This window comes from Amblyomma maculatum, chromosome 9 (genome assembly GCF_055883805.1).
Source record: "Amblyomma maculatum isolate TAMU_Amacu chromosome 9, ASM5588380v1, whole genome shotgun sequence".
NCBI classification, from domain to species: Eukaryota; Metazoa; Arthropoda; class Arachnida; order Ixodida; family Ixodidae; genus Amblyomma; species Amblyomma maculatum.
The window spans coordinates 72052471-72079482 of NC_139352.1; the positions used below are offsets into that span (position 1 = coordinate 72052471).

The following is a 27012-nucleotide window of genomic DNA, read 5'->3' on the forward strand; positions in this document are numbered from 1 at the left end:
GGTACAGAGCACCAGACATGTAAATCTGAGATTGTGTGTTCGAATCCCACCAGCGTGTCGTATTTCTTTTTTTTTTTTTTGCTGATTACTTAGTGTCATTTTACGCGCTTGATTAGTTTGGATCGGCGTTACCACCTTTGCAGTGATGGCTCTCCAGGCGTCGTCATATTCCTAGCAGGACTGTTGTGTGCGCACTGGCGCTAGCAGCGCGGTGGAGGAGGCAATGCAATCGGTCTGTTAGAATCCAGTGAGAATGTATTGCGACATCTCGGTCGCATGAGGCTGCCCCTAAAAGGATGATTCATTGCATTGCTGCATTAGTTAATGAAACCCTGCAAATTGTCACGCTTTGAGCGCTCAAGAAATTTTCAGTATCAACTCTGCAGTGATGCAGTGAGTAGCGCGTATGGAGAACTGCGCGTGCCCTTCGGGGCTGAAATGAGCGCAGGATGAGCAGCTTATTTACCAGTGTGATTCTTTTCCAACTTTCTTGTGTTGCAGCATTCTCTGCCCAGTATGGCTGCGAAGGAAGAGGACGCAGTGTTGCGGGTGATCCTGGAGAATATGAAGAGCGCGGTAAATAAAGCATCGGATGGTGTCTCTATGGGGCAAATGCAGAGGCTGCTGGCACGGCTACCGGCAAGAGTGCTGGGCCCCTATCAGCCTTCGGTGGACACAATCCGGCTCGCGATCGAAAGGTTTCCGAGTACACTGTACGTGCACGCGGATGGCACGATTCGCAACACCAAACCCAGTTCTGGACCTCAGGTGGGCCAGTGGGCCAAAGTGTCCGCGCGAAAGACAGAAGAACCCGTCCCGGTACTTGCGGAAGGAAGGATAGATGTCATAAAAGAGAAAAACTACGGATTCATAACGACGCACTACCCTGTGAAGCGCAACGTGTTTTACCATAAGAGTGCCGCGATAGGGTGGCCCCCAGGTCTTGGAGGGCCTAAAGTTGGTGACGTGGTTGAGGTAGAGATAACGAAAAGCGAACCAGGTTATATTTGCGATTTTATGACAAGTGTTGTGCGCTATGTCGCGAGACCTGAGGCGGTGGCAGAGACACCTCCTGCCCCAGAGGTCAAGCGAACGACCATCGACGAGGAGGGTGTCATCACGTTCGTCCGCCCCGACCTCGGAATTCTGCAGTTCGGGGACGAAGAGCATGAAAAGGCATTTTTCGATAAAAGGAGCGTACCCAAGACGCTCCTGCGGTCCGGCGAGAAGTTGACCGACGTCTTCTCGGCCAAGCAGAGGGTGTACTTTGAGGCACTGCCTTGCCTTAAGGCGGACGCCCCATGTAAGTGGTATTGCACACTGGTAAGCACAGTGCGGGGTGCCAGCAAAAGTTCAGTGTTTACTGACGGGGACTTTATGGTAAATCCTCCTCCTGCGGCCACAAGCACCGTGATGGGCGTACCGCCAACAGGAGACAAGCACCGCCAAGTCCCTGCCGCGCCCAAGCCGCTGAACTGCAATGTGCAACCGTAAGTACGCCGTCAGTTTTTTTTTCTCGGTTTTCGAATGTAGCGTGGGTTGAAGAAATATTACAAGGATTCAACACTGCTGAACCAAATATTGAGCGAAAGCATTAGCAGCGGGTGACTGAGCGTTCTTCTCTTTTTCTTCTTCTTCAGTCCGCATATAAAGCCCCGCTTTAACCAAGCCTTCCAAGGATAAAAAGAAATCCTAATGCGGCGGTGTTCTTAAATAAAGTGAACAAAATTTGCCTGTCATTAGCTTGTCAAGTCAGATGAACACAAATCAATAATTTGTTAAACTGGCACACACCACGCTAACGAGAACTGAGGTTCGAAATGACCGGCAGGAAGGAAGAGCGCATTGGAAGTGGAATTATATGCGAGTCATACGCAGGAGTAATGCTCTTAATTGTTCGCAAACGTTTTATTGTCAATAAGGGACCGAAACGCCATCATAGGGCAGCAGTGTGATGAGCACCAGCACAGTTAACGTGAACGTAAAACTAAATCCAATAAGTAACAAATCGATTATAACTCTACGGCAATGTAAACAAACTTGCTCCAACACAACCGTGCGGTGAAAATATTTTTGGCGACATTCTCTATAGCACCCGAATGCTAGCTAAACGCGACTGCAGTGCAGATGCGGACCCTACCTATAGCTATAGCGGCCCCGATGGATGGATGGATGGAATATAGGAGCGTCCCCTTTGAAACGGGGGGGGTAGCAGTAGCTATCATGCTCATTTTTCTCTATACTATATCTTAATTATTGATTTAGAATGGTTAACTAAACCATCATTCTATTTATTAAATTTTGCTCCTACATTACTAACATTATGTCATTTCTCTGCTTTTAAGCCACCAATCTTCCAGTCGTTTTTTTTCTAGTTTCCACCGCCGGTTGATTTCACCCGGCCACTGTTAACACTGTTAACACTGTTAACTCTAAACCCCAGAGCTTCAGGAACAGTGACTGCGCCTGCATCAACTTCCGGATGGATACCCGCAGTACCCAAGGAAGCGCCGCGCGGCGGCGCGCTAGTCGGCAGAAAATTGCCGTGACCGGGGAGCGGCTAAAAAAGCTCGTCTATATACTGAAAGTCAAGCCAAGCCACCTTGGTGAAAATCTCGTGCAACCCCACTACTATAGATATGAATAAGAAAAACACCTTATCCACTGAAAATGGGATATTCCATACGAAAACAAACGTAATCGCAAAGGTCTGCCATTTTGACATTTGTTCGGCATTCCTTTTCCTTTTGATACGACTAGACAAGATTTCGCTACAACTTAGATTTTTCTTCACTATTATACGTGTATATCGCACTCCTGTGCAAAAGCCGTAGTCGGAGTTCATGTAGTAGTAGCTCCATGCTTTGCAACACAAGACCTGCGATGAGCTCAGAGGAATCGTTTTGACGCGGCAGAACGAGGTGCAAAGGTGAAATAAAAATTCCGACAGTACTGCAGAATCTGCAGTGGAGAAATGCGAAAGCCCGAGCGTTGCTGCTTTAAATCGCGCGCCCCTCGTTGAACACAACCAGTGTTCCGTTGAAAGCCTCCAAGTTAACCGGCGTTCTATGATTGGTTTACAGGAGAGCAAAGGCTCAGTGTAGGTCACTCGCGGAATCCCGCTGCTATATTCCTAGTAAACAAGGAGAATTGTGATGTCCGTTTCATGATCCCGGGCGTGGCGCAGTTGGTTAAAATGCTCGGCTGGGGATCCGAGGGATGGAGGTTCAACTCCTCGGTGGAGACAGGATCTTTGTTTTTCTGATATCAGGAGGATCGACAAGTGGAATCCCGCGGAAGCTCGCGAAGAAGTGTAATACTTTGTAGCATACAAGGCTGTGAAGCAAAAACAGCAATCTACTGTTCGTGGAGACCTTGCCTGGATCGGAACCCTACGTTTAAGCTTTCGGAGCAACCTACATCTTTCTGCGCTGAGCTCGTGGCAGTTCAGGAGGCGCTCTGCTCCGTGGCCACCATTACGATGCTCCCTATTGGCCAAGTTGTCATCCGCACTGACGAACTTAAGCGGTACGTTTGCTCCGACGTGTCAGCCGTTTCCCAAAAACATGTCGACACTCACCAGCTTGCGGCACGCGTCCCGCAGTCAGTACATATTGAATGGGGTACCACGGGACCTTCTACCTTCCCAAAGTCGAGCCGATTTAGCGACGCGCTTCGTAACCCAAGACTCATCATTACCACGGCTCCTTGATGTAGACGACGCTATCCTCCTTTTATCTAGAAAGGAACATCTCCGGCGCCGCACACGTGCTCTTATCTCTCTGTGTGCGGTATCCCTCCCCCGCGGTCTCACCCGTGCAGAGGTGGTTGCGTTTAGGAGGATCCGGGTCGGTGTTGCCCTAACACCAGCTGTCACATGGACGTGGTCGCATTTCCGATACTTATATCCCCGCCCAGGATGTCTGATATTTAAAGATGAAAATGTTGAAGCCGACATTCACCATTTCCTGCGGGTCTGCCCAGCTCTGAAACCGACAAGAATCCGGCGCTTGACAATAACTGGCTTTTCAGCAAGCAATCCTGCCCCGTATCTCGCTTGGACGTAGGGACAACATCATCGCTCACTGTTGGACTTCAGCAAATCAGCCAACCTTTTTCATTCATTTAATAATTAGCTCATTATCGATCTCATACCCTACTGATGCCCTAAGGTAATAAATATCATTAAAAAAAAGTGTAACACTTCTTGCGGGCGCACGGAGGGACACACTGGCTACTCATGAGCCATAAAGGCTATCGCCTTAAGTTGGTCAGCTTGGCCTTCCACTGTTAACACATCGAACTGCACCTTCTAGTGATAGGGCCATAAGCACTTTGTAAGCCGGACCTTTTGTTAAAAATTTGGCATTCCGTCCAAGGTCAGCGACCAAAGCGACCATAATCAGGCCCACGTGACGTCTTTTGTGGTGAATTGCGATGTATTAAGAATGAATTACATTGGCTGAGTTGCAGAAGGTTTGATCTGGTTTATGGTGTTTGACGTCCCAAAGCGACTCAATGGAGTGACTCTGTAGTGGAGGGCCCAGAAGATTCGACCAGGTTGGGTTCTTTAAAATGCTGACATTGCAAAGCATACGGGGTTATTGCTTTTCGCCTCCACCGAAAAGAGTTCGCCTCGGCCGGGATTCGATTCTGCATCCTTGGGCGCATACTGCGGCGGGTAAAGTTGAAGGGTGAATTTCGGTTGATTAGTTGAATTAAATGGAGTTCTGGTGAATCATGATTGGGATACATTGGGTTAATTATAAATAGGGTGGATTAAAGTTATTTCAGTGATTCGCTCTGGGTTATGAGGAATCGCAAAGAAACGAGTTAATTAGAAGTGAAATTTATGCTGAATTAGGTTCGATTTAGTTCGATAAGGGTGGATTACGGCGAAATAATACAGAACAAATCGAATTATTTGGTGTATATTAGTTTCTTAAGGACGTGTTTTCTTGGATTATGTTAATTACGGTGGATCAAGGATGACGAAGTCAAACTGAGGTGTGTTAATCTGAATTGGGCTGAATTATGATGTTATAATGGCGGAGGAGAGACACTTAAAAAAGGGTAAATAATATCGACTATGACCGAGATTGTCAAACATTTTTGCCTCAAGGAACTAGCAGGCGGCGCCGAGCAACCTGGTACGACGCCAAAGTCCGTGCTGCGGACGGTTCCTACGCTTGTGGCGGGATAATTAAGGAGCGATCCCCCAGAATAAGAAAAAATCATATTATAAAAAGGGTTTAAATGGACCATGCACTTTGTCTGGCCGATTAGTGTGGCAAGAAGTGAAACCGGGAGGAAGGTGAAGTCCTGTGGGAGCTCACGAAATCCAACTATCCTGCGGAACCCAGTTTGAGAACGACAGGGTTAAAGGGGATAGAATACAGGGACGCCAGTGTGCATACGCAGAACTCAGTCTCTGCGTCATTTGGAGAAAAGTGCTATGAAACAGGAATCGCAGCCAGGATTTATGGCGCGAGCTTACGAACAAGCAAGATGACGAACCGGAAAACCAGTCTGCGCGGTTTGCGCCGCAGTGCTGGGGGGGGGGGGGGGGGGGGCGAGAAGGTCGTCGCAAGCTCGATGCCAGTGTAATTTCTTGCTCGCCACCGACATCGAGGCCTACCTAACTAAGAAAGGTGGTGCAGTGCACGAACACGACCTGGTGGCAGTGACAATGTCCCCGAGATCAGATAGAGAGGGCACTTTCGGAACTCCCTTTTCAGCAAGCGATCGCGCACGAGGGCGAGAAAGGTGGGTGCTTCGGCGAAGAGCAGCTGCTGTCCAGCCACCCGCTGACGCCAGTTGTTTACCTAGCTCACTGCCTACTTATAGCCCTCGGGCCGTGGGCTACTTTAGGCAATTTTTCTTGCTTGTATCTGGATGCTTGCGTGCGTGTGTCCAGATAGTGTGCAAGGCTCCGTTGTTGCCTTCATGCTGTGTTAGGATTTGCCCAAATTGTTCACTGTCAGATTAGCGACGATTCGACAAGAGTCATGTTAGTCGGTGATAATTGTATGTAGCTGTGTTGTGTTGGCTAGAGCTATTTAAACTTTCGCTTTTACTAAAGTTTTTGACCTAATTGGTGAGAAGGTGACCCTTTTTTGAATACGGGTTGTCCTCGAAATGATACGTCTGTGAAAACAGCTTTTCTTTCGTTTTTGCACGAGGCGCAGACTGAATTTGTTGCTTCCCAGTCGGGATGCATACGATTTCTAGCATTTTCGACAGCTGATGGTGGCCTATTGCGTGACGTGTTCTTTGCTATTAAGTGTAAAACTCGATCGGTAGACCCTAGAAAGCTGTTGCCTTGGAAGCTCGGTCGCAAAGATTCGCCAGGCTCATTTACATGTATTATTTCCGGTGCAGCGCGCGACATTGATGTTTTTTGCTCTCTACGTCACTTTTACTTATGTTCTGTGATGAAATAAGTCGTGCTTGTTTCATTGCCGCTGACAGGGCCCGGAAACCGGGCAGCGCCGCCAGGGAGGGCCCTATAGAGCCCACTGTGCAGCGCGAGAGCAGCGGAACACAGAACCGGTGTTCATCGGAAGCCGGAAGCGACCAGTGGAAGCACGTGGAACGTTACACCAGCGAATCGCAAGACTCCAGTAGGCTGAGCCAGTGCCGATCAGAAGCGAGCAGGGTCTGCAAACCGGGCAGCATTGCCAGTGAAGGCCCCATGAACCCCGCTGTACAGCATCAGAGAGGGTGTCCATCGGAATCTAGCAGCGGCCAATGGAAGAACGTGGAACGTTACACCAGCGAAGCGCAAGATTCCACTATGCTGAGCCATTGCCGATCAGAAGCAAGCAGGCTCTGCAAACCTGGCAGCGTCGCCAGGGAAAGCCCCGTGGATTCCGCTGTGCAGCGCCAGAGCAGGTGTCCATTGGAATCTAGCAGCGGCGAATGGAGCAAAGCGCAAGTCTCCAATTGGCTGAGCCAGTGCCGATCAGAAGCTAGCAGCTCCGCTCAGAAACAGCATGAAGGAACTGCACAGGCAGAAGGTTAGAATGTGCCTCAGTTCTTCTTTGCGCAGTTATTTGTGCAAGTGTAACTGCACATTAGACTTTTCGAACTCTTGCAGATCATTTGCATGGCGCTCTGTTGCACAAACAAAAGACATCGGGACTAGCTGCTAGGTTGCAGAGTCAAACTCTCGAGGAAAAAAAAAAAGCTGCAAGAACCTGTAAGATTGGTGATCATGCGCACTTTACAAGGGAAACTATCAGGCTGGAAAAAGCTACTCACTCTACACAAGTTTATTTTTCTGATATGTGACGCTAATAAAAAAAAAAGTTTATGTTCGGTACAAGAGAATGCAAAACACTGCTCTAGGTTCACTTTGGAGCGGTTTTGTTTACCAACGACTTTTCCTTTAGAAGAAGGCTGATGAAAGTAACTTTTCCTCTGAAACTGCCAAGTGGTATCGTTATGGTTTTGCGTGCTTTTCTTTCTGAAGACCGAATACTTGAAGGACGAGCAGCAGACGACATTAGGCAAAACTTTGCCTTTTGGAGGCTGAGCAGCTGAACAGCTTGTGTAATGAAGTAGGGGGACCGAACTTTGATCTCGTTTGATACTTGGCAGTGTTGACAGTACAGTAGAAAGGGCAACGCTTATATCGGTGAGAGCGGTTGCAAGCATGAAACGCTTGTGCTAAATAGTTTGCAGGTACCGTATTGTCAGAAATTTTCAATTTCATGTCTTAGTAAAGACAAGTCTAACGTTTCACACTGATTGAGATATTCGCTTTAAATATGCTCGCAGAACATAATTTAGTTGCTGTAATTAAATCGGGGCTGCTGAAACCTTATCAAGTTTTCATCGCTAATTTATATTGTTGCTTTGAAATTACTTCATATAAATGACCCAGTATAAATGGAGTGTTGGAAAAGGAGTTCTGATATCATTCATGCGTAAAGGCTCACAGGAAATCACTGTATCGAGTTCATAGTGGTACTACTGAAAATCGATCATACTGCTCATTTCTGTTATGCTGATATTGCGCTTGTTCAGTAGCTGAAGAAGCACTTGTTGGTGATACAATTGTGTTTTTTTTTTGTTACTGCACTCGATTCAAACTTCTATCTCTATTTAATCACTGGGCTGCACGGTCAAATTCTGAAACTTGAATGACAATGTAGCCTAGCCTGAAGGACCCGCGTGCAAAGGGTCGGCGTTACAGGTTACTCCTGGACAAAGCAATTGACAAGGGGCGCTCCGATTTGACTAGTTGTTGTTGGAATGTTTTAATGAAAAAATAAGGTGGAGCGGGGTTCCCCAAAAGGGCTAGCGAACAAATAGAGAAGTAGGAGATGGCCCCACCTTTTAATCATCCATCCACGTTTGATGTCACCGCAGCTTGGTTCTAGAAATAGCAGGCTGGTGGCAGCAATGGCTCTGTGTCGTTCCTTGAGGTCCCACTTTCAACGGAAATGGTTTCTTCGCCTTTACAGCATGACACGAGATAGACCAACTTCAGGTTGACTTTACTGCCCCTTTTAGGGAAGGTCGTCAAAGACATATAACGAAAAACACTGTCAGCACGTCTGTTATACTGTTGAATAATTTTCATCGTGAGCTTACCTCTCTTCGCTGTGGGAAAAACACGCAGGCTATCTTTCTTCTGGTTACGCAGGCTGCATGATTTCCCATGGAAGCGTCCACGTGAAAGAGATGAGAAAAAAAGTTTTATAGGTTATTCTTTTCACGAAAAATATTCTTGGACAGAGGAAAAGGTGGGCAGTCTCCTCTGACTCGACGTCAAGCATTTATAATCGTTTGGTGCGTTCGCATCAGGTGCGGCAAATCCGAGGGAATTGTGGCGTCCATCAAAAAATGACGCCATAAAATTACCTACCAGTAACTACCTACCGCGACGAATAAAACAGCTAACTGATGAGAATTGAAATTAAAATCTCTAAAATTTCAGACAGAGGAAATACCTAGCTGGTAGGATGCTCTGGTAGGTGACAAGGCCGAACTGTGATTGGCCGGCTGGTTGTATGAAGTGATTCACGAGACCAAATGACATAACCGAGCTGGCAGGAGCTCTGACAGGTGGCGTAGTTGAGCCCTGATACTTTGGCTAAGTCTTGTGACGTCATCAGACACGTGACAGCCAAGTTCGCAGATGCCGAGAGCGGTGGCGATAAGTTTGATCCAGAACCTCTTCTAGGCGCTAAAGAATCGAAACAGAAAAATGCAACAAGTACGTCGATCGGGTTGCAATAAAAGAAACCCATAGCGACCACATGGCTTCTAATGCTATTTCATTCCAATAATTTGGTTTTTTTTTGTTCGTAAATATGACATTTTCATTGGCGGCTCTTCTATTGAAAAAGAGGCATTGAACCTAACCCCGCCGCTTTGGCTCAGTGATTAAGCGACGGTGACTCGATGGCTTCAGAACCCGGACTCGAATCCGGCTGCGTTTAGATTGGGGCGAAGCGCAAAGGTGCCCATGTCAGATTTCTAGGCAGCCGAAATTATTCTGATGTCCGACACTACGGCACCTCATTCTTTCTTCTTTCAGTCCCCTTTTCCCCTTTTTCCTATGGTGCACGATTCCGCTGTTCACGAAGAAAATGGATTTCGCGCCTTGCTTTTTCCTGTAAACCAATTTACATCATTAGCATTCGGTGCCTTGTGAAATCTTTATTTTTTTTTATCTCCCCTGAGTCCTGCCGTACTTTTTTTCGTTTTACAGGTGCATCCGGATTTCAGTCTCGCGGGCACGGATTTTCCGTGAGTACAGGCGATTTCTAGTACTGCGCGATAGTTGTAGCTTTTCTTGATGGATTTAGTTATACCATTCAAGTGTTCAGTATTTAGGCCAATTTGCTGAACTTGTCGAATTGAAGGCTATACATTTTCACTCGCACACAGCTAAATTCGCTGGAAAGAACGTTAGGCACGTAGGATTAGTTCTTTGTTAGTGGTGAATCGAATATGCATGCCGTAGCCAGCCACAATCATGGCATAAAGAAAAATTGCCCTTTACTGCTGGCAATGACAGAAGACTAGCCCCACATTTCAGTCAATGAGAATGGTATGATCAGTGACGCCCGGCATATCCAGCATGCTAATTCTGGCTGGATGCCGCTGTCTGGGAAGCCATGTATTTGAGTAGCGTTACAGTCACCGCATGTATGAACCGGGGCATGAGTTGAACGCGCAAAGCAACCTCGGCAGCATGCTGAGCGCCGTCGGAGTTGCTCCAGTTTTTGAAATATAATCGTCGAAGAAAACTGTGTCGTAGTCGGTTCTAACGTCATGCCTGTGACTAGCAAACCGTTTGGAGATACTTGTGAGTAAAGTTTGATTTGTATTCGTGTGCCTTCAGTACAATCGGCAACAAAAGTTCAAATAACGCGCCTTATTGGAAAAGCATCAACTGCAGCTCTCCCTCGCATTCAAACCGCATATTATTGTTAGCAGACTGTAGAGCTGTCAGGCAACCTCGTACTACAATCCATTTCAGGCGCCTGGATTGTGTGACTATGACGAAACAAATACATTTCTTCACTCTCGTATACAGCAAACTTTTATTACTGCCATTGCAGATGATCAATCATAACAAAATGCGGACGGAAAGTACTTGTGTGGATATGTACGAGTGTATTTTGGAAAAACCTGTCAAAGTATTTCACTTCCTGTCTCTTACCATGTAACTGTAATGATTCAGGCTCATCTTACCATGTAATTGTAATGATTCTGGCTCATAAAGGGCTAGCACTTCTTTGAGGCGTTAGCTTTAATGCTAGCACCACCCAAAGTCGCGTTAGTCTTACAAGTCAGCACCACTCGGTCTCGTGTCACAATACACCTTTATACTTTTGTTTCCCAATATTTACTCCAGTATTTGAACCGTCATCGAGGTCGGACCATTTAGTGCTACAATTCGCATAAACATTTTGGGCCAACTACTTGATCTAATGCTAGCACCACCCAAAATCGAGTTAGTCTTATAAGTCAGCGCCACTCGGTCTTGTGCCACAATACACCTTTATACTTTTGTTTCCCAATATTTACTCCAGTATTTGAACCGTCATCGAGGTCGGACCATTTAGTGCTGCAATTCGCATAACCATTTGTGGGCCAACTACTTGATCTAATGCTATAGCACCACCCAAAGTCGCGTTAGTCAAGTCAGCGCCACTCGGTCTTGTGTCACAATACACATTTATACTTTTGTTTCCCAATATTTACTCCAGTATTTGAACCATGATCGAGGTCGGACCATTTAGTGCTGCAATTCGCATAACCATTTGTGGGCCAACTACTTGATCTAATGCTAGCACCACCCAAAGTCGCGTTAGTCAAGTCAGCGCCACTCGGTCTCGTGCCAAAATAGACCTTTATACTTTTGTTTCCCAATATTTACTCCAGTATTTGAACCGTCATCGTGGTCGGACCATTTAGTGCTGCAATTCGCATAACCATTTGTGGGCCAACTAAATCTAATGCTATAGCACCACCCAAAGTCGCGTTAGTCAAGTCAGCGCCACTCGGTCTTGTGCCACAATACACCTTTATACTTTTGTTTCCCAATATTTACTCCAGTATTTGAACCGTCATCGAGGTCGGTCCATTTAGTGCTGCAATTCGCATAACCATTTGTGGGCCAACTACTTGATCTAATGCTATAGCACCACCCAAAGTCGCGTTAGTCAAGTCTTGTGTCACAATACACCTTTATACTTTTGTTTCCCAATATTTACTCCAGTATTTGAACCATGATCGAGGTCGGACCATTTAGTGCTGCAATTCGCATAACCATTTGTGGGCCAACTACTTGATCTAATGCTAGCACCACCCAAAGTCGCGTTAGTCAAGTCAGCGCCACTCGGTCTTGTGCCACAATACACCTTTATACTTTTGTTTCCCAATATTTACTCCAGTATTTGAACCGTCATCGAGGTCGGACCATTTAGTGCTGCAATTCGCATAACCATTTGTGGGCCAACTACTTAATCTAATGCTATAGCACCACCCAAAGTCGCGTTAGTCAAGTCAGCGCCACTCGGTCTTGTGCCACAATACACCTTTATACTTTTGTTTCCCAATATTTACTCCAGTATTTGAACCGTCATCGAGGTCGGACCATTTAGTGCTGCAATTCGCATAACCATTTGTGGGCCAACTACTTGATCTAATGCTATAGCACCACCCAAAGTCGCGTTAGTCAAGTCAGCGCCACTCGGTCTTGTGCCACAATACACCTTTATACTTTTGTTTCCCAATATTTACTCCAGTATTTGAACCGTCATCGAGGTCGGACCATTTAGTGCTGCAATTCGCATAAACATTTGTGGGCCAACTACTTGATCTAATGCTAGCACCACCCAAAGTCGCGTTAGTCAAGTCAGCGCCACTCGGTCTTGTGCCACAATACACCTTTATACTTTTGTTTCCCAATATTTACTCCAGTATTTGAACCGTCATCGAGGTCGGACCATTTAGTGCTGCAATTCGCATAAACATTTGTGGGCCAACTACTTGATCTAATGCTAGCACCACCCAAAGTCGCGTTAATCAGGTCAGCGCCACTCGGTCTTGTGCCACAATACACCTTTATACTTTTGTTTCCCAATATTTACTCCAGTATTTGAACCGTCATCGAGGTCGGACCATTTAGTGCTGCAATTCGCATAACCATTTGTGGGCCAACTACTTGATCTAATGCTATAGCACCACCCAAAGTCGCGTTAGTCAAGTCAGCGCCACTCGGTCTTGTGTCACAATACACATTTATACTTTTGTTTCCCAATATTTACTCCAGTATTTGAACCATGATCGAGGTCGGACCATTTAGTGCTGCAATTCGCATAACCATTTTTGGGCCAACTACTTGATCTAATGCTAGCACCACCCAAAGTCGCGTTAATCAAGTCAGCGCCACTCGGTCTTGTGCCACAATACACCTTTATACTTTTGTTTCCCAATATTTACTCCAGTATTTGAACCGTCATCGAGGTCGGACCATTTAGTGCTGCAATTCTATAAAGATTTGTGGGCCAACTACTTGATCTAATGCTAGCACCACCCAAAGTCGCGTTAGTCAAGTCAGCGCCACTCGGTCTTGTGCCACAATACACCTTTATACTTTTGTTTCCCAATATTTACTCCAGTATTTGAACCGTCATCGAGGTCGGACCATTTAGTGCTGCAATTCGCATAAACATTTGTGGGCCAACTACTTGATCTAATGCTAGCACCACCCAAAGTCGCGTTAGTCAGTCAGCGCCACTCGGTCTTGTGTCACAATACACATTTATACTTTTGTTTCCCAATATTTACTCCAGTATTTGAACCATGATCGAGGTCGGACCATTTAGTACTGCAATTCGCATAACCATTTGTGGGCCAACTACTTGATCTAATGCTAGCACCACCCAAAGTCGCGTTAGTCAAGTCAGCGCCACTCGGTCTCGTGCCAAAATAGACCTTTATACTTTTGTTTCCCAATATTTACTCCAGTATTTGAACCGTCATCGTGGTCGGACCATTTAGTGCTGCAATTCGCATAACCATTTGTGGGCCAACTACTTGATCTAATGCTAGCACCACCCAAAGTCGCGTTAATCAGGTCAGCGCCACTCGGTCTTGTGCCACAATACACCTTTATACTTTTGTTTCCCAATATTTACTCCAGTATTTGAACCGTCATCGAGGTCGGACCATTTAGTGCTGCAATTCGCATAAACATTTGTGGGCCAACTACTTGATCTAATGCTAGCACCACCCAAAGTCGCGTTAGTCAAGTCAGCGCCACTCGGTCTTGTGCCACAATACACCTTTATACTTTTGTTTCCCAATATTTACTCCAGTATTTGAACCGTCATCGAGGTCGGACCATTTAGTGCTGCAATTCGCATAAACATTTGTGGGCCAACTACTTGATCTAATGCTAGCACCACCCAAAGTCGCGTTAGTCAAGTCAGCGCCACTCGGTCTTGTGCCACAATACACCTTTATACTTTTGTTTCCCAATATTTACTCCAGTATTTGAACCGTCATCGAGGTCGGACCATTTAGTGCTGCAATTCGCATAAACATTTGTGGGCCAACTACTTGATCTAATGCTAGCACCACCCAAAGTCGCGTTAGTCAAGTCAGCGCCACTCGGTCTTGTGCCACAATACACCTTTATACTTTTGTTTCCCAATATTTACTCCAGTATTTGAACCGTCATCGAGGTCGGACCATTTAGTGCTGCAATTCGCATAAACATTTGTGGGCCAACTACTTGATCTAATGCTAGCACCACCCAAAGTCGCGTTAGTCAAGTCAGCGCCACTCGGTCTTGTGCCACAATACACCTTTATACTTTTGTTTCCCAATATTTACTCCAGTATTTGAACCGTCATCGAGGTCGGACCATTTAGTGCTGCAATTCGATAAACATTTGTGGGCCAACTACTTGATCTAATGCTAGCACCACCCAAAGTCGCGCTAGTCAAGTCAGCGCCACTCGGTCTTGTGCCACAATACACCTTTATACTTTTGTTTCCCAATATTTACTCCAGTATTTGAACCATGATCGAGGTCGGACCATTTAGTGCTGCAATTCGCATAACCATTTGTGGGCCAACTACTTAATCTAATGCTATAGCACCACCCAAAGTCGCGTTAGTCTTATAAGTCAGCGCCACTCGGTCTTGTGTCACAATACACCTTTATACTTTTGTTTCCCAATATTTACTCCAGTATTTGAACCGTCATCGAGGTCGGACCATTTAGTGCTGCAATTCGCATAAACATTTGTGGGCCAACTACTTGATCTAATGCTAGCACCACCCAAAGTCGCGTTAATCAAGTCAGCGCCACTCGGTCTTGTGTCACAATACACCTTTATACTTTTGTTTTCCAATATTTACTCCAGTATTTGAACCGTCATCGAGGTCGGACCATTTAGTGCTGCAATTCTATAAAGATTTGTGGGCCAACTACTTGATCTAATGCTAGCACCACCCAAAGTCGCGTTAGTCAAGTCAGCGCCACTCGGTCTTGTGCCACAATACACCTTTATACTTTTGTTTCCCAATATTTACTCCAGTATTTGAACCGTCATCGAGGTCGGACCATTTAGTGCTGCAATTCGCATAACCATTTGTGGGCCAACTACTTGATCTAATGCTATAGCACCACCCAAAGTCGCGTTAGTCAAGTCTTGTGTCACAATACACCTTTATACTTTTGTTTCCCAATATTTACTCCAGTATTTGAACCATGATCGAGGTCGGACCATTTAGTGCTGCAATTCGCATAACCATTTGTGGGCCAACTACTTGATCTAATGCTAGCACCACCCAAAGTCGCGTTAGTCAAGTCAGCGCCACTCGGTCTTGTGCCACAATACACCTTTATACTTTTGTTTCCCAATATTTACTCCAGTATTTGAACCGTCATCGAGGTCGGACCATTTAGTGCTGCAATTCGCATAACCATTTGTGGGCCAACTACTTAATCTAATGCTATAGCACCACCCAAAGTCGCGTTAGTCAAGTCAGCGCCACTCGGTCTTGTGCCACAATACACCTTTATACTTTTGTTTCCCAATATTTACTCCAGTATTTGAACCGTCATCGAGGTCGGACCATTTAGTGCTGCAATTCGCATAACCATTTGTGGGCCAACTACTTGATCTAATGCTATAGCACCACCCAAAGTCGCGTTAGTCAAGTCAGCGCCACTCGGTCTTGTGCCACAATACACCTTTATACTTTTGTTTCCCAATATTTACTCCAGTATTTGAACCGTCATCGAGGTCGGACCATTTAGTGCTGCAATTCGCATAAACATTTGTGGGCCAACTACTTGATCTAATGCTAGCACCACCCAAAGTCGCGTTAGTCAAGTCAGCGCCACTCGGTCTTGTGCCACAATACACCTTTATACTTTTGTTTCCCAATATTTACTCCAGTATTTGAACCGTCATCGAGGTCGGACCATTTAGTGCTGCAATTCGCATAAACATTTGTGGGCCAACTACTTGATCTAATGCTAGCACCACCCAAAGTCGCGTTAATCAGGTCAGCGCCACTCGGTCTTGTGCCACAATACACCTTTATACTTTTGTTTCCCAATATTTACTCCAGTATTTGAACCGTCATCGAGGTCGGACCATTTAGTGCTGCAATTCGCATAAACATTTGTGGGCCAACTACTTGATCTAATGCTAGCACCACCCAAAGTCGCGTTAGTCAAGTCAGCGCCACTCGGTCTTGTGCCACAATACACCTTTATACTTTTGTTTCCCAATATTTACTCCAGTATTTGAACCGTCATCGAGGTCGGACCATTTAGTGCTGCAATTCGCATAAACATTTGTGGGCCAACTACTTGATCTAATGCTAGCACCACCCAAAGTCGCGTTAGTCAAGTCAGCGCCACTCGGTCTTGTGCCACAATACACCTTTATACTTTTGTTTCCCAATATTTACTCCAGTATTTGAACCGTCATCGAGGTCGGACCATTTAGTGCTGCAATTCGCATAAACATTTGTGGGCCAACTACTTGATCTAATGCTAGCACCACCCAAAGTCGCGTTAGTCAAGTCAGCGCCACTCGGTCTTGTGCCACAATACACCTTTATACTTTTGTTTCCCAATATTTACTCCAGTATTTGAACCGTCATCGAGGTCGGACCATTTAGTGCTGCAATTCGCATAAACATTTGTGGGCCAACTACTTGATCTAATGCTAGCACCACCCAAAGTCGCGTTAGTCAAGTCAGCGCCACTCGGTCTTGTGCCACAATACACCTTTATACTTTTGTTTCCCAATATTTACTCCAGTATTTGAACCGTCATCGAGGTCGGACCATTTAGTGCTGCAATTCGATAAACATTTGTGGGCCAACTACTTGATCTAATGCTAGCACCACCCAAAGTCGCGCTAGTCAAGTCAGCGCCACTCGGTCTTGTGCCACAATACACCTTTATACTTTTGTTTCCCAATATTTACTCCAGTATTTGAACCATGATCGAGGTCGGACCATTTAGTGCTGCAATTCGCATAACCATTTGTGGGCCAACTACTTAATATAATGCTATAGCACCACCCAAAGTCGCGTTAGTCTTATAAGTCAGCGCCACTCGGTCTTGTGTCACAATACACCTTTATACTCTTGTTTCCCAATATTTACTCCAGTATTTGAACCGTCATCGAGGTCGGACCATTTAGTGCTGCAATTCGCATAAACATTTGTGGGCCAACTACTTGATCTAATGCTAGCACCACCCAAAGTCGCGTTAATCAAGTCAGCGCCACTCGGTCTTGTGTCACAATACACCTTTATACTTTTGTTTTCCAATATTTACTCCAGTATTTGAACCGTCATCGAGATCGGACCATTTAGTGCTACAATTCGCATAACCATTTGTGGGCCAACTACTTGACCTAATGCTATAGCACCACCCAAAGTCGCGTTAGTCTTATAAGTCAGCGCCACTCGGTCTTGTGTCACAATACACCTTTATACTTTCGTTTCCCAATATTTACTCCAGTATTTGAACTGTCATCGAGGCCGGACTATTTAGCGCTACAATTCGCATAAACATTTGTGGGCCAACTACATGATGCATAAGGTGCAGAGTGGTGTCAAACGATTAAGCGTGTTGTAGAGCATAAACTTACTAGTTGAGTCAGAGCGTAGTTTAGGATAGGACTTCGTATCGAAGACCCATGAACCTTCAAGCGGGCCGAACCATTCGACGCAGGACGTTCTGGATAGTCAAACGATACGTCGTTTTGGGCTACATGCACATTGCTATCAAACTTTCGTTCAGAATGTAAAATCTGGCCAGGAAGCTTAATAAAACGCGGAAGCGAGCAAAGATCGAAGCTGCGACTGCGGCCGATGGTTAACGCTTGTGAAACTTCGTTCAATGATAGCTGCTTGAAGTGTTCTCAAGCAGCACAAGAACTGCATTTTTTTGGTAAGCGCCTAGCTGTAGTTTGCATGCCACAAACCTTCGACACTATGCAGTACTGTCTCAGAAAATAATTACTTTACCCCGCCGGGGTGGTGCAGTGGTAAGACGCCCGACTACTGTCCGGAGTTCCCGGGCTCGAACCCGACCACGGCGGCTGCGTTTCGATGGAGGCGAAACGAAGTGGCGTCCGTGTGCTGTGCGATGTCAACGCACGTTAAAGATCCCCAGGTGGTCGAAATTACTCCGCAGCCCTCTCCACTATGGCTCCCCTTTCTCTCTTTCCACTTTCATTCCCACCTTCATCCCTTCGCTTACGGCGCGGTTCCGGTCTCCACCGAGCAAGTGTGACAGATACAGCGCCTTTCCCGTCCTGTGAACCAATTATATATATTAGCGTTTTATAAGCTTTGCTATCACTGCAGTAAGTGAACGGGACTGGCCCTGCACAAAGGTTATGTGAGACAGACTCCTCGTAAGTTTTCCCTATAGTTTCCCATGAAACACTGTTCCCAGTTTAAAATGTGTTAGTGCATATACTTCTGTACAAAGCACATGAGCGCAATTTGATGACTGATCATCTGTGATTTACATCAATGGGAAGATGGATGCACCCACTTTCGAAGCAATTGGCTTGAGCGTTTGGCCGCCGATTTCACTGTAGAGTCGAGTTCTTGCCGCCACTGCCCCATATCGACTCCGGCGAAATGCAAAACCGCTTGAGCTGTGCGATCCCGTCGGCCATAAAGAGCACCTGGTTGTCTAAAAAGGAAAATGCACGGGTGTGCTACTGACTCTGTTACTGGCTCTGTAGCTGAGCCACCTCCACTGTCTCGTGCGTACAGAGGAGAAAGTTAGGGGCTCTCTTAGATATCTCTTGAGAGAATGGCGAAAGTCTACCCTTCCTCTCCTATCATTTTTCCTCTTCGTTTGTCTCTAATCAGCGTTCGTTGCAGTCCTACATATAACTATAATTAGTCTATAGGAAAGGAAAGGAGCAGTATCTAGCTGCCACACAAACAGTATGACAAATATCGCGCACAGATGTCGCGCCCAACTTTTGCGCCCGGTATATCGTTCCATAAGTCTAAAAAGGTTTTCGCCTTAATAATGCGGAGTCGTCCATTACAGCGAATACCGCAGCCCATGGTTTCCTTTGTAACGTTAAATGCCGCAAAGCGCATAGCGGTGACGTATTTTTGGCACAACGCCTTCGCGATGGTGCAGTGGTCAGGGCGCTAAACATCTGTACCCAAGGATGCGGGATCGAATTCCAGTTTAACCCATGGTGGTCGAAATTTCTGGAGTCCTTCACTACGGCGTCTTTCATAGCCTGATTTAATTTAGGAACTGCACAAATAGACAAAACATCCTTGGCACTAACTTTTTGTTGTGCAGAACTGTTGTGACTGGAGGTTTAAGCAAACTCACCAGTTTTAGTTTTCATCACTGTGACATCAGAGCTCTAAGTAAGCATCTTTACTTTTTTTTTTCAGGCTGAAACAAGTCACCGGTTGCTAAGAATAATTGAAGAGGAACTGAAAAAAGCCTTCGAAGAACAACTGAGCGAAGTGATTCGTGAGATGCAGGTTCGGACAGCCAAACGTTTTGTGCCGGCGAAGAGGCCAAGATGACTGTGCTATTGTGTGGACTGTACAAAGAAATGACTGTGTGCGCGTGCGTGCGTGTATGTGTGTGTGTGCATGTGTAGGAACCAAGTTGGCAGCTCCTGCCAGCCCACAATAAAGCCTCGCTTAAACAAGCCGTATGAACGTGCCTGACGTTACGTACCACGTGAGCACCAGCTGCTCCTCTAGCGCGCCACGCCGACCACTATTGTGTCACGTGGGGTGTGACGTCACGCGCTGCGCCGTGGCTGCGACCGCGGTGCGCCGACCGCTTGAGTTGGTAGCCCAGCTCTCACCTTAGTGGCACGTGGGGTGTGACGTCACAGCGTCAGGAGGGTGCAGCCGTGCTACGCCGACCGCTTGAGTTGGTAGCCCAGCTCTCACCCCAGTGTCACGTGGGGTGTGACGTCACAGCGTCACGGGGGCCACGCTGAAGGCTCGTAACCTTGAGTAGTATTGCTTTTGCAATAAAAGGTTCCGCTGCAGCAGATCGGAAGCCACGCGAGTTGGAGACAAAGAACCAACTTGGCAAAAAGGGAATGGCACATCATCAAAGGCGAACAGAAGGTCCACGGGCTCGATGCGGCCTAGGCACTCCCCTTCGATCAACATAACGGGAGACGCAAGAGGGTTGGCTACCAGAAGTGTGCAGGCGCCGTTCATGTCAAGGACGGCAGACGGCAACGATAAGTAGCGGCGGCGGCAGACAACGTTAGAGGGCACAAAGAGGACTGGTGGCAGAAGCAGCAGTGAGGGGAACCAGAACAGCGCTAACGGGTGGGATGGTTGTGTCATGAGCTACGAGGAGTTTAGACGCAGAACGAGGACATGGCTCGTGAAGCAGGGCATCATCAGACTGTGCAGTCAGTGATAGCATGGTGCTGGACAGAAAATCCCAGCCGCGAATGACGTCATGAAAACGCGGGGAGAACGACGAATTCAATGTACAAGGCACGACGCGAGCAGTGCCGACAGCTGTCGACTGTATACTGTGAGCGGATGCGGTACGACACGATAGTCCCATGAGAGGCTTAGTCTTTCGGAGGGATTGGCAGAGTTTTTGGCTGATAACGGATACAGCGGCACCGTTGTGGACGTGCGAGAGAGTATGAACGCCTTCAACGATGACAGCAATAATATTCGCGGGAGGAAGACGAGGATTGAAATTGTCGCATACGCAGTTCGTGCCTCGCGAACTGCGGCGGTTAGTTTTCCGGCTCTGTAGCGGGTCGTCGGCGCATTGGCGAAATGGAGTGGTGACGTGGTGAAGGCGAACGACGAGGAAGTCCGGAGGATCAGGGTCTGCTGTTGGAGGACCCGATGGGACTGGGAACTTGGTGGCGAAATAAAGTGGCGCAGGCCGTGCAGCAAAGGTCATAGATAAGCGGCACCGGCAGTAGCGTGTAGTGTGGTCAGGGATGTCGCAGTGATAGCAAATCGGCCTGTTTTCTGAAGTGCTCCATGGAGATTATGGCCGAGGCAAAAAGGGAGCAAAAGCTGTTGGTGCCGAACGTACAGGAGGCGAAGCATATGCCGGCGCAGGAGGTGGACTTGAAGCGACTTCGGCATACGTGCGATGCAGTACCTGAGCAGGAGCGGGCGAGACGGCTGGAGCGAAACTCGGTGGTGCAATGCCAGAAGATGGAATTTTAGACGCAGAGAACGGCAGTGAGGGTGCGACCGAAGCTGGTTGAGGACCGGGATTAGGTCCGACCACCTGGCAGCGTTTTTTCGGCGTCGCGTCAGCGCCTCGTCTATGACGTCGCCGCTCGGCGCGCGCCGGAGAGTGGCCAAACACATGACGGCGTACGAACTGGCATCTGCAAGCCAAGGCATGCAGGAATCCTGGAAGTTCGAACAATTGTCCCCCGTCAGTAGCTAAAATCTTCCTATTCAGCAACGATGGGAACTTGCTGGGGAGGCAAGGGGAACAAAGGCGCAGGCATGCGAGCGGACAAAATAGGAGCTCTCGCTTCCGCGGAAACGAGTTGCGCCTGGGGGGGTTGGTGCTATAACTTTCTATTCGTGGCTTGTCAATGATCCCCGCCTGCGAATCATTTCCGGCGTCGACTCTGAGATCTGGCACTGTCAGATACCTGCGTCTTCAAGCGCCTCCGGCGACGCCGATAGCCGAAACGTTGACGAGGTGCCGAAGAAACGCTGCCATGTAGTACGTGGTTCGGCCTTTAGAGACTTCTGAGACATGTCTCTGGATTGCACGGCGAAGCTCCGGAGCAAGGCCAGTTGCAGACTCCTTAACATATGGCTGCAGAGATTGTGGTCGCGCGACCTCGTCACGTACAAAAGCCTTGATGTGTTGGAGAGGCTAGATGACTCCCTCTCCGCGGGTAGTCCATCGAGCGAAGCGTCAAACGGGCGGCGAATCAAAACGCTCCTTGCGGAGCTCGTCATAGCTTCGGCAAAGGTAAATTTCTTTGACCGTAGTGGGGCCCTAGGCGATGAGCATATTGAAGGCGCCGTCATTGATTCCCATGAGGACATGACGTATCTTATCGGGCTCGGACATGGTCGGGTTAACGCGACGACACAAATCATCAATGTCCTTAATGTGACTGGTGAACGTTTCACCGGTCAGCTGCGCTCGCGACCGAAGACGCTTTTCCGCGCGGAGTTTGCGGACGGCGGGGCGGCCAAAGGCCTCAGAAAAGTTTGTCTTAAAGTTACCCTAGGTGGTAATGTCCGACTCGTGGTTTCGAAACCACAGATTAACTAATCGTCGCTCAAGCAAAAGATGACATTGTTGAGCTTACGATTGTCCGAGTTATTGTGACGGCTGACCTGTTCTTAAGCGGACAGCCAATCGTCGACGTCGTCATCGCTGCTTCCACTGAAGGTAATGGGGTACCGCTGACGAAAGGCACCAGTGCAGGTGATGGGCGGAGCTGGGTGCAATAAGGTCGGCTCCGTCATGGGGGCAGTCAGCGTTCTGCTGCGAAGTTCAAGGAACCTCAGATGGACCTCCACCAAGTGAAATATGGATTTAATTGCTTGGTCTAATGTCTAGCACTGCCAGTAGTTCGGACACAGCAGGATAGAATTGCCAGCCCTAGGTTGCGACTGTAAGAAGGAAAAGAAAATACACGGGCCTGGTACTGGCTTTGTAGCTGAGCCACCTCCGCTGCCTCGTGCGGACAGAAGAGAGCAAGTAAGTAGAGAAAAAAGAAAAAAAAAGAGGGAGAAAAAGACGCCCGCCGCAACAGCCGTCGTCCACCACCGAAGTGGTGGCGGATGCAATGACAGCCTACAACAGATAAAAATTTGGTGGCAGGCTAGCCCCTCCCGATGCCCCTAGCGACGTGACCATGTTCACACTGGCCACTTTGCTATCACCACAAAAATTTCTTTATTGCATGAGAAAACTTCTGGAAAGAACAACCTCGAACAGCTTATGCCTTAATTACTGGGCTGCTTAATGCGAGCCCGCCATACCCCTAAAATCTCCAGCATCACATATGTTAAAATTCTGGGAGGCGAGCTGCAAGCATCAAGATACGTTAACCAGCTAGGTAGGTGGTGGTGAAAAACTTTATGCAATGTTGGGAGCTTTAAGTGATTACATCCTAATGACGAGTCGGCTCTTGGCTGCGTGCTGTGGCCGGAAGCTGGTGCTTCCCAGCGACACTCAAAGCCCAGTCCGTCAGCCGCTTTTGAACGGCCGGGCCAGAGCTGGACACCGCAGCCTCCCATCGCTCGAGGTCAGAGAGTTGCCAAACGGCTGGAGCGTGGAATTCCGAGCATTTGATCATGAGTTTAAAATCAGCTTTAGGTGCCCCACACAGGGTGCACTGCGGTGAGAACAGTCCTGGATGGAACAAAGCTAAGAAAGCAGGGGATTGGAATGTGCGAGACTGAAGCTGGCGCCACGTCACCTGTTGTAGCTTAGTCAAAGATTTATGAGGAGGAGAGTAGATGGTTCGTTGATCACGGTAATGCTCCCCGCATCAAAGCGTACTGTTTTCGGAGCACTGACTTCGATGGTAGCGGAGAATCGTCGTGGTTGTCCATCATATTACCCTTCCACAGGCTGAACAGTCCCATAATACAAATCACAAGGCACGACGCAGTTTTTCTGAAGATCGAGAAGAAAACAGCATCATCGGTACAGAATAAAACAATGATCGAACCCTACCGGCCTGAACCACCGTTCCCTTCTAGAAACTGATGCTAACACACAGATGGTATGTGCCAAGTATGGCTTCCTTTGTGGTCTGGTCAGAGCAATATGATTGATCGACGACCTCAGTTGTGCACTTCCATGAAGTTGTGCACTCAGTTGTGCACTTCCAGGAAGAAGCCGTCCTGTCCTGCTGCAGCTTCCCGTGATGCATGCGCTTTCTGAACCAATATGTTGGGTGGACTACTGTTCATTATTAGCTTCGAGCCAGACTTTATTGTGCTCATTTCACAGGGCGCACACGTATGCAACATGTATACTTTAGTGTTGAGCTCACCCCTCGGCTTCATGCGTTGGTAGTAAAAATTTCTAGATGTGGCATTTATCTGTACATTCACACATTTGCGACATAATAATCGGAGCCCAATTTTTACTCCATGCAAGAGCGCCCATGTTTACCAATTTTTTTGTTTTATGGAAATGCCAAATGATTAGACGCATCGATCAGATCGCGTTCTGTCAGATTTGGCATGTGCTATTATTTATGAATTTTTTTCATACCAGTGCAGTACAGCGGTTTTGATTCATGTGATCAAACGGAAACACGTTCTTTGTATGCTTCGAAATTCTCACATGCTTCTATGTCAGTTTTGCTAACATGATCGGACACCTTTTAGAACACAGGAAGTCGTTTCTTCAAAGCAAGGTTCGAATATAAACACAACAAACAGGGCGTTGAGACGGCGGGTGAGTGGGCGCGTGAGTGACAGGATATCTGCCTTACTCGAGATAAGGGTCCCATTTGTTTGTAAACGCTCTGCCTGCCGACGGATTTTTAGAGCGTTAGCTCTATTGTTCACTTGCGCGAGTCGCGCGTTTTCCCGAGAATCATAAACAGTGCCATCACCATATATAGCAACATCGTCGTATTCGTTGTGTCCAAGCAAACTAGCCCGAATGCTCCACGCCCCCGGTCTCCGCGGCAAAGCGCGGTAGCGGGCGGGCTAGCATTTAGCATTAGTGTAAAAATGAACGCCGAACCAGTTTTCCGGCCGAATATATCAACGGTTTACCGCAGACACCACAGTGCTTCGGACAATGCGCCCTTCACGAAGCGGAGTTAGCTAGGAAGAGGATGGGACATCATGCAGCTTTAGCTGGCGGCGTTTCGTTCGAAGACGGACTCGGCACGCAAACAGTATGACACACTGAATGGGAGGCGATAAATAAATCACAAAGCAAGCAAGTGTACACTTTTTCAAATAGCGCTACTGCGCATGCTCGCAGTCTCCTCAGAGGCCATTTTCGCCAGGATGTCACGCGAAAATAGGGGGAGGATTTCGCTGCAGGTTTTTTTCCAGGAAACGACGTCCCTTGCTTCATCAATGCGACGAACTGCTGAACAATAATTGCGCGCGCCTTCGGAATGCACGCATTGTATTGTCCCCGCCTCCCACAGCTTGCCTCAACAGAGAAGACGCGGCCAGGTTCACCAGCTTCCTGTTGTCACTGTCATGGTTAAACAGGGGATGGAAGGGGGAGGTGGGGGGTAGTGTATCAACTTAATTGGTACAGATGATTCATGCGTCTCCGCACAAGCTAGACAAGACCAGCCGTAGATTTAACTACTGTTTGGAAGATAAGCTCACCCCACTACTAGGAACACGTCCGGTCAATAGTACTTCGCCTGAAACCGGCAAGAAGGGTGCGCTGTTGGATAAAGGTCCATTCGCGGGGGTGGCGAGACTCGATTCGTCACGGAGGGGGAGACCCGAACAATACCCCAGCAATTGTTCCCATGGTCTCCTCTGTGACAGATCTGTGGCGCGGCGTTCCACTGTGTCCCGACTCAACTCGACCATGCTTACATGCTTTCTATTCCACTATTAGTTTTTTTTTGTACACTATGCAGCTGGTACTTGTTATCAGTTCAATAAAGGAACGAAAGCCGGAAACTTTAAGTTATATTCGCCAGAAAAAAAAAAACAAGCCATTGAACATTTCAATCGTGCTTAAAATATTTTCTGAAGAGCTCGCGCGCTTCAAGCGAACCACGAAACAATTAGCTGAAAACATCCTGACCGTGCACAGTCCTCGAGAGTCGTAGAGCAAAACCGATGCTTATCCTCTGACAGCGACGGGTAAAGTTTTTTCAGGCGAAACCTCAGCACCGCTGAACGCTTATTACTTGAACAGTTTAGCATATTCTTTTAGCCATTTTACAAAAAACGCTACATTTGATCACAAATAACTTTTACACTGAATTAAGCAGACAGATCATATTTTCAGGAAAAAGCAAACCCTGCACGACCTCAAACTGTGCAAAAAATCTACGCAGCACAATGCATATCTTGAAAGTTTATGATATATATATATATATATATATATATATATATATATATATATATATATATATATATATATATATATATATATATATATATATATATATATATATATATATATATATATATATATATATATTTTCCTGTTTCTTGCATCTTTCCAAAGGCACGTGGCTAATAAAATAAGCTATGCACACTAATAAAAATTCTTAACTTTGTTCATTAGCATCTAATCTTAACATCTCGAACGGTTTTTCTCTAGGTGCAAAATGTTTTGCACAATTTTGCATTTCCTTTCCAACGGCTTTTCAGCTCTATAGAGCTGAAAAGCCGTTTCTTACCTTTATGTTTTCCTTCACAGCTTAAACATCTTTGCAGCTATTTATAAACCAAATGCACCATTCGGAAGCAGAGAAAACAAGCTTTACGAATATATTAAACACACATTTATAAATTAAACTAGTGAGGCACAGTCGTCTCTTCACCGCTGGAGTGAGACCGCCACCTTAAGATAAATCATAATGGACAGTTTTGTTGAACCTGCCTAAGCCCTGCTGCCTTGCTCAATATTTAAGGGTAAACAGGAGCATTAGAAATGCTACTGAGTGAATGCACGGAGTTGCTGTGCTGAAACCTCCATCTTGTGCATATTGATCGCAGCGACATTGTACTGTGTGTGGTCTCTGTTTTGGAACAGCTATAGACAAAAAATGATAGGCCTCTTTTAAACTTCTTGGCGATTATTTGGAAAGTACTTAAAAACTTGGTGACCGCTCGAAACTGTTCACCATGAACTGTTTGATTTGCATGACCAAACAGAATGATATTCGATTCCTTATTCAAAATGTTCAAATTTTCACACTCCTAAAAAGCTCTACACTGAAATGATGTCCATCCTACCTAGTAACTACCATCATCATTAACTCTGCCTGCCTGTACCAGATGGGCC

The 27012-nt window shown here is 46.8% G+C and overlaps 1 protein-coding gene across 1 annotated transcript in view; it reads left to right on the top strand.

Annotated features, from left to right (window-relative positions):
- Positions 1 to 516: 516 nt before the first annotated feature.
- LOC146179385 (uncharacterized) overlaps positions 517 to 27012 on the top strand; it is a 50403-nt gene continuing 23907 nt past the window's right edge. The window contains exons 1-2 of the mRNA XM_084580183.1: positions 517 to 1490; positions 6472 to 7019. Coding sequence (XP_084436309.1) covers positions 517 to 1490; positions 6472 to 7019 — 1522 coding nt within the window. The remainder of the gene's footprint in view (positions 1491 to 6471; positions 7020 to 27012) is intronic.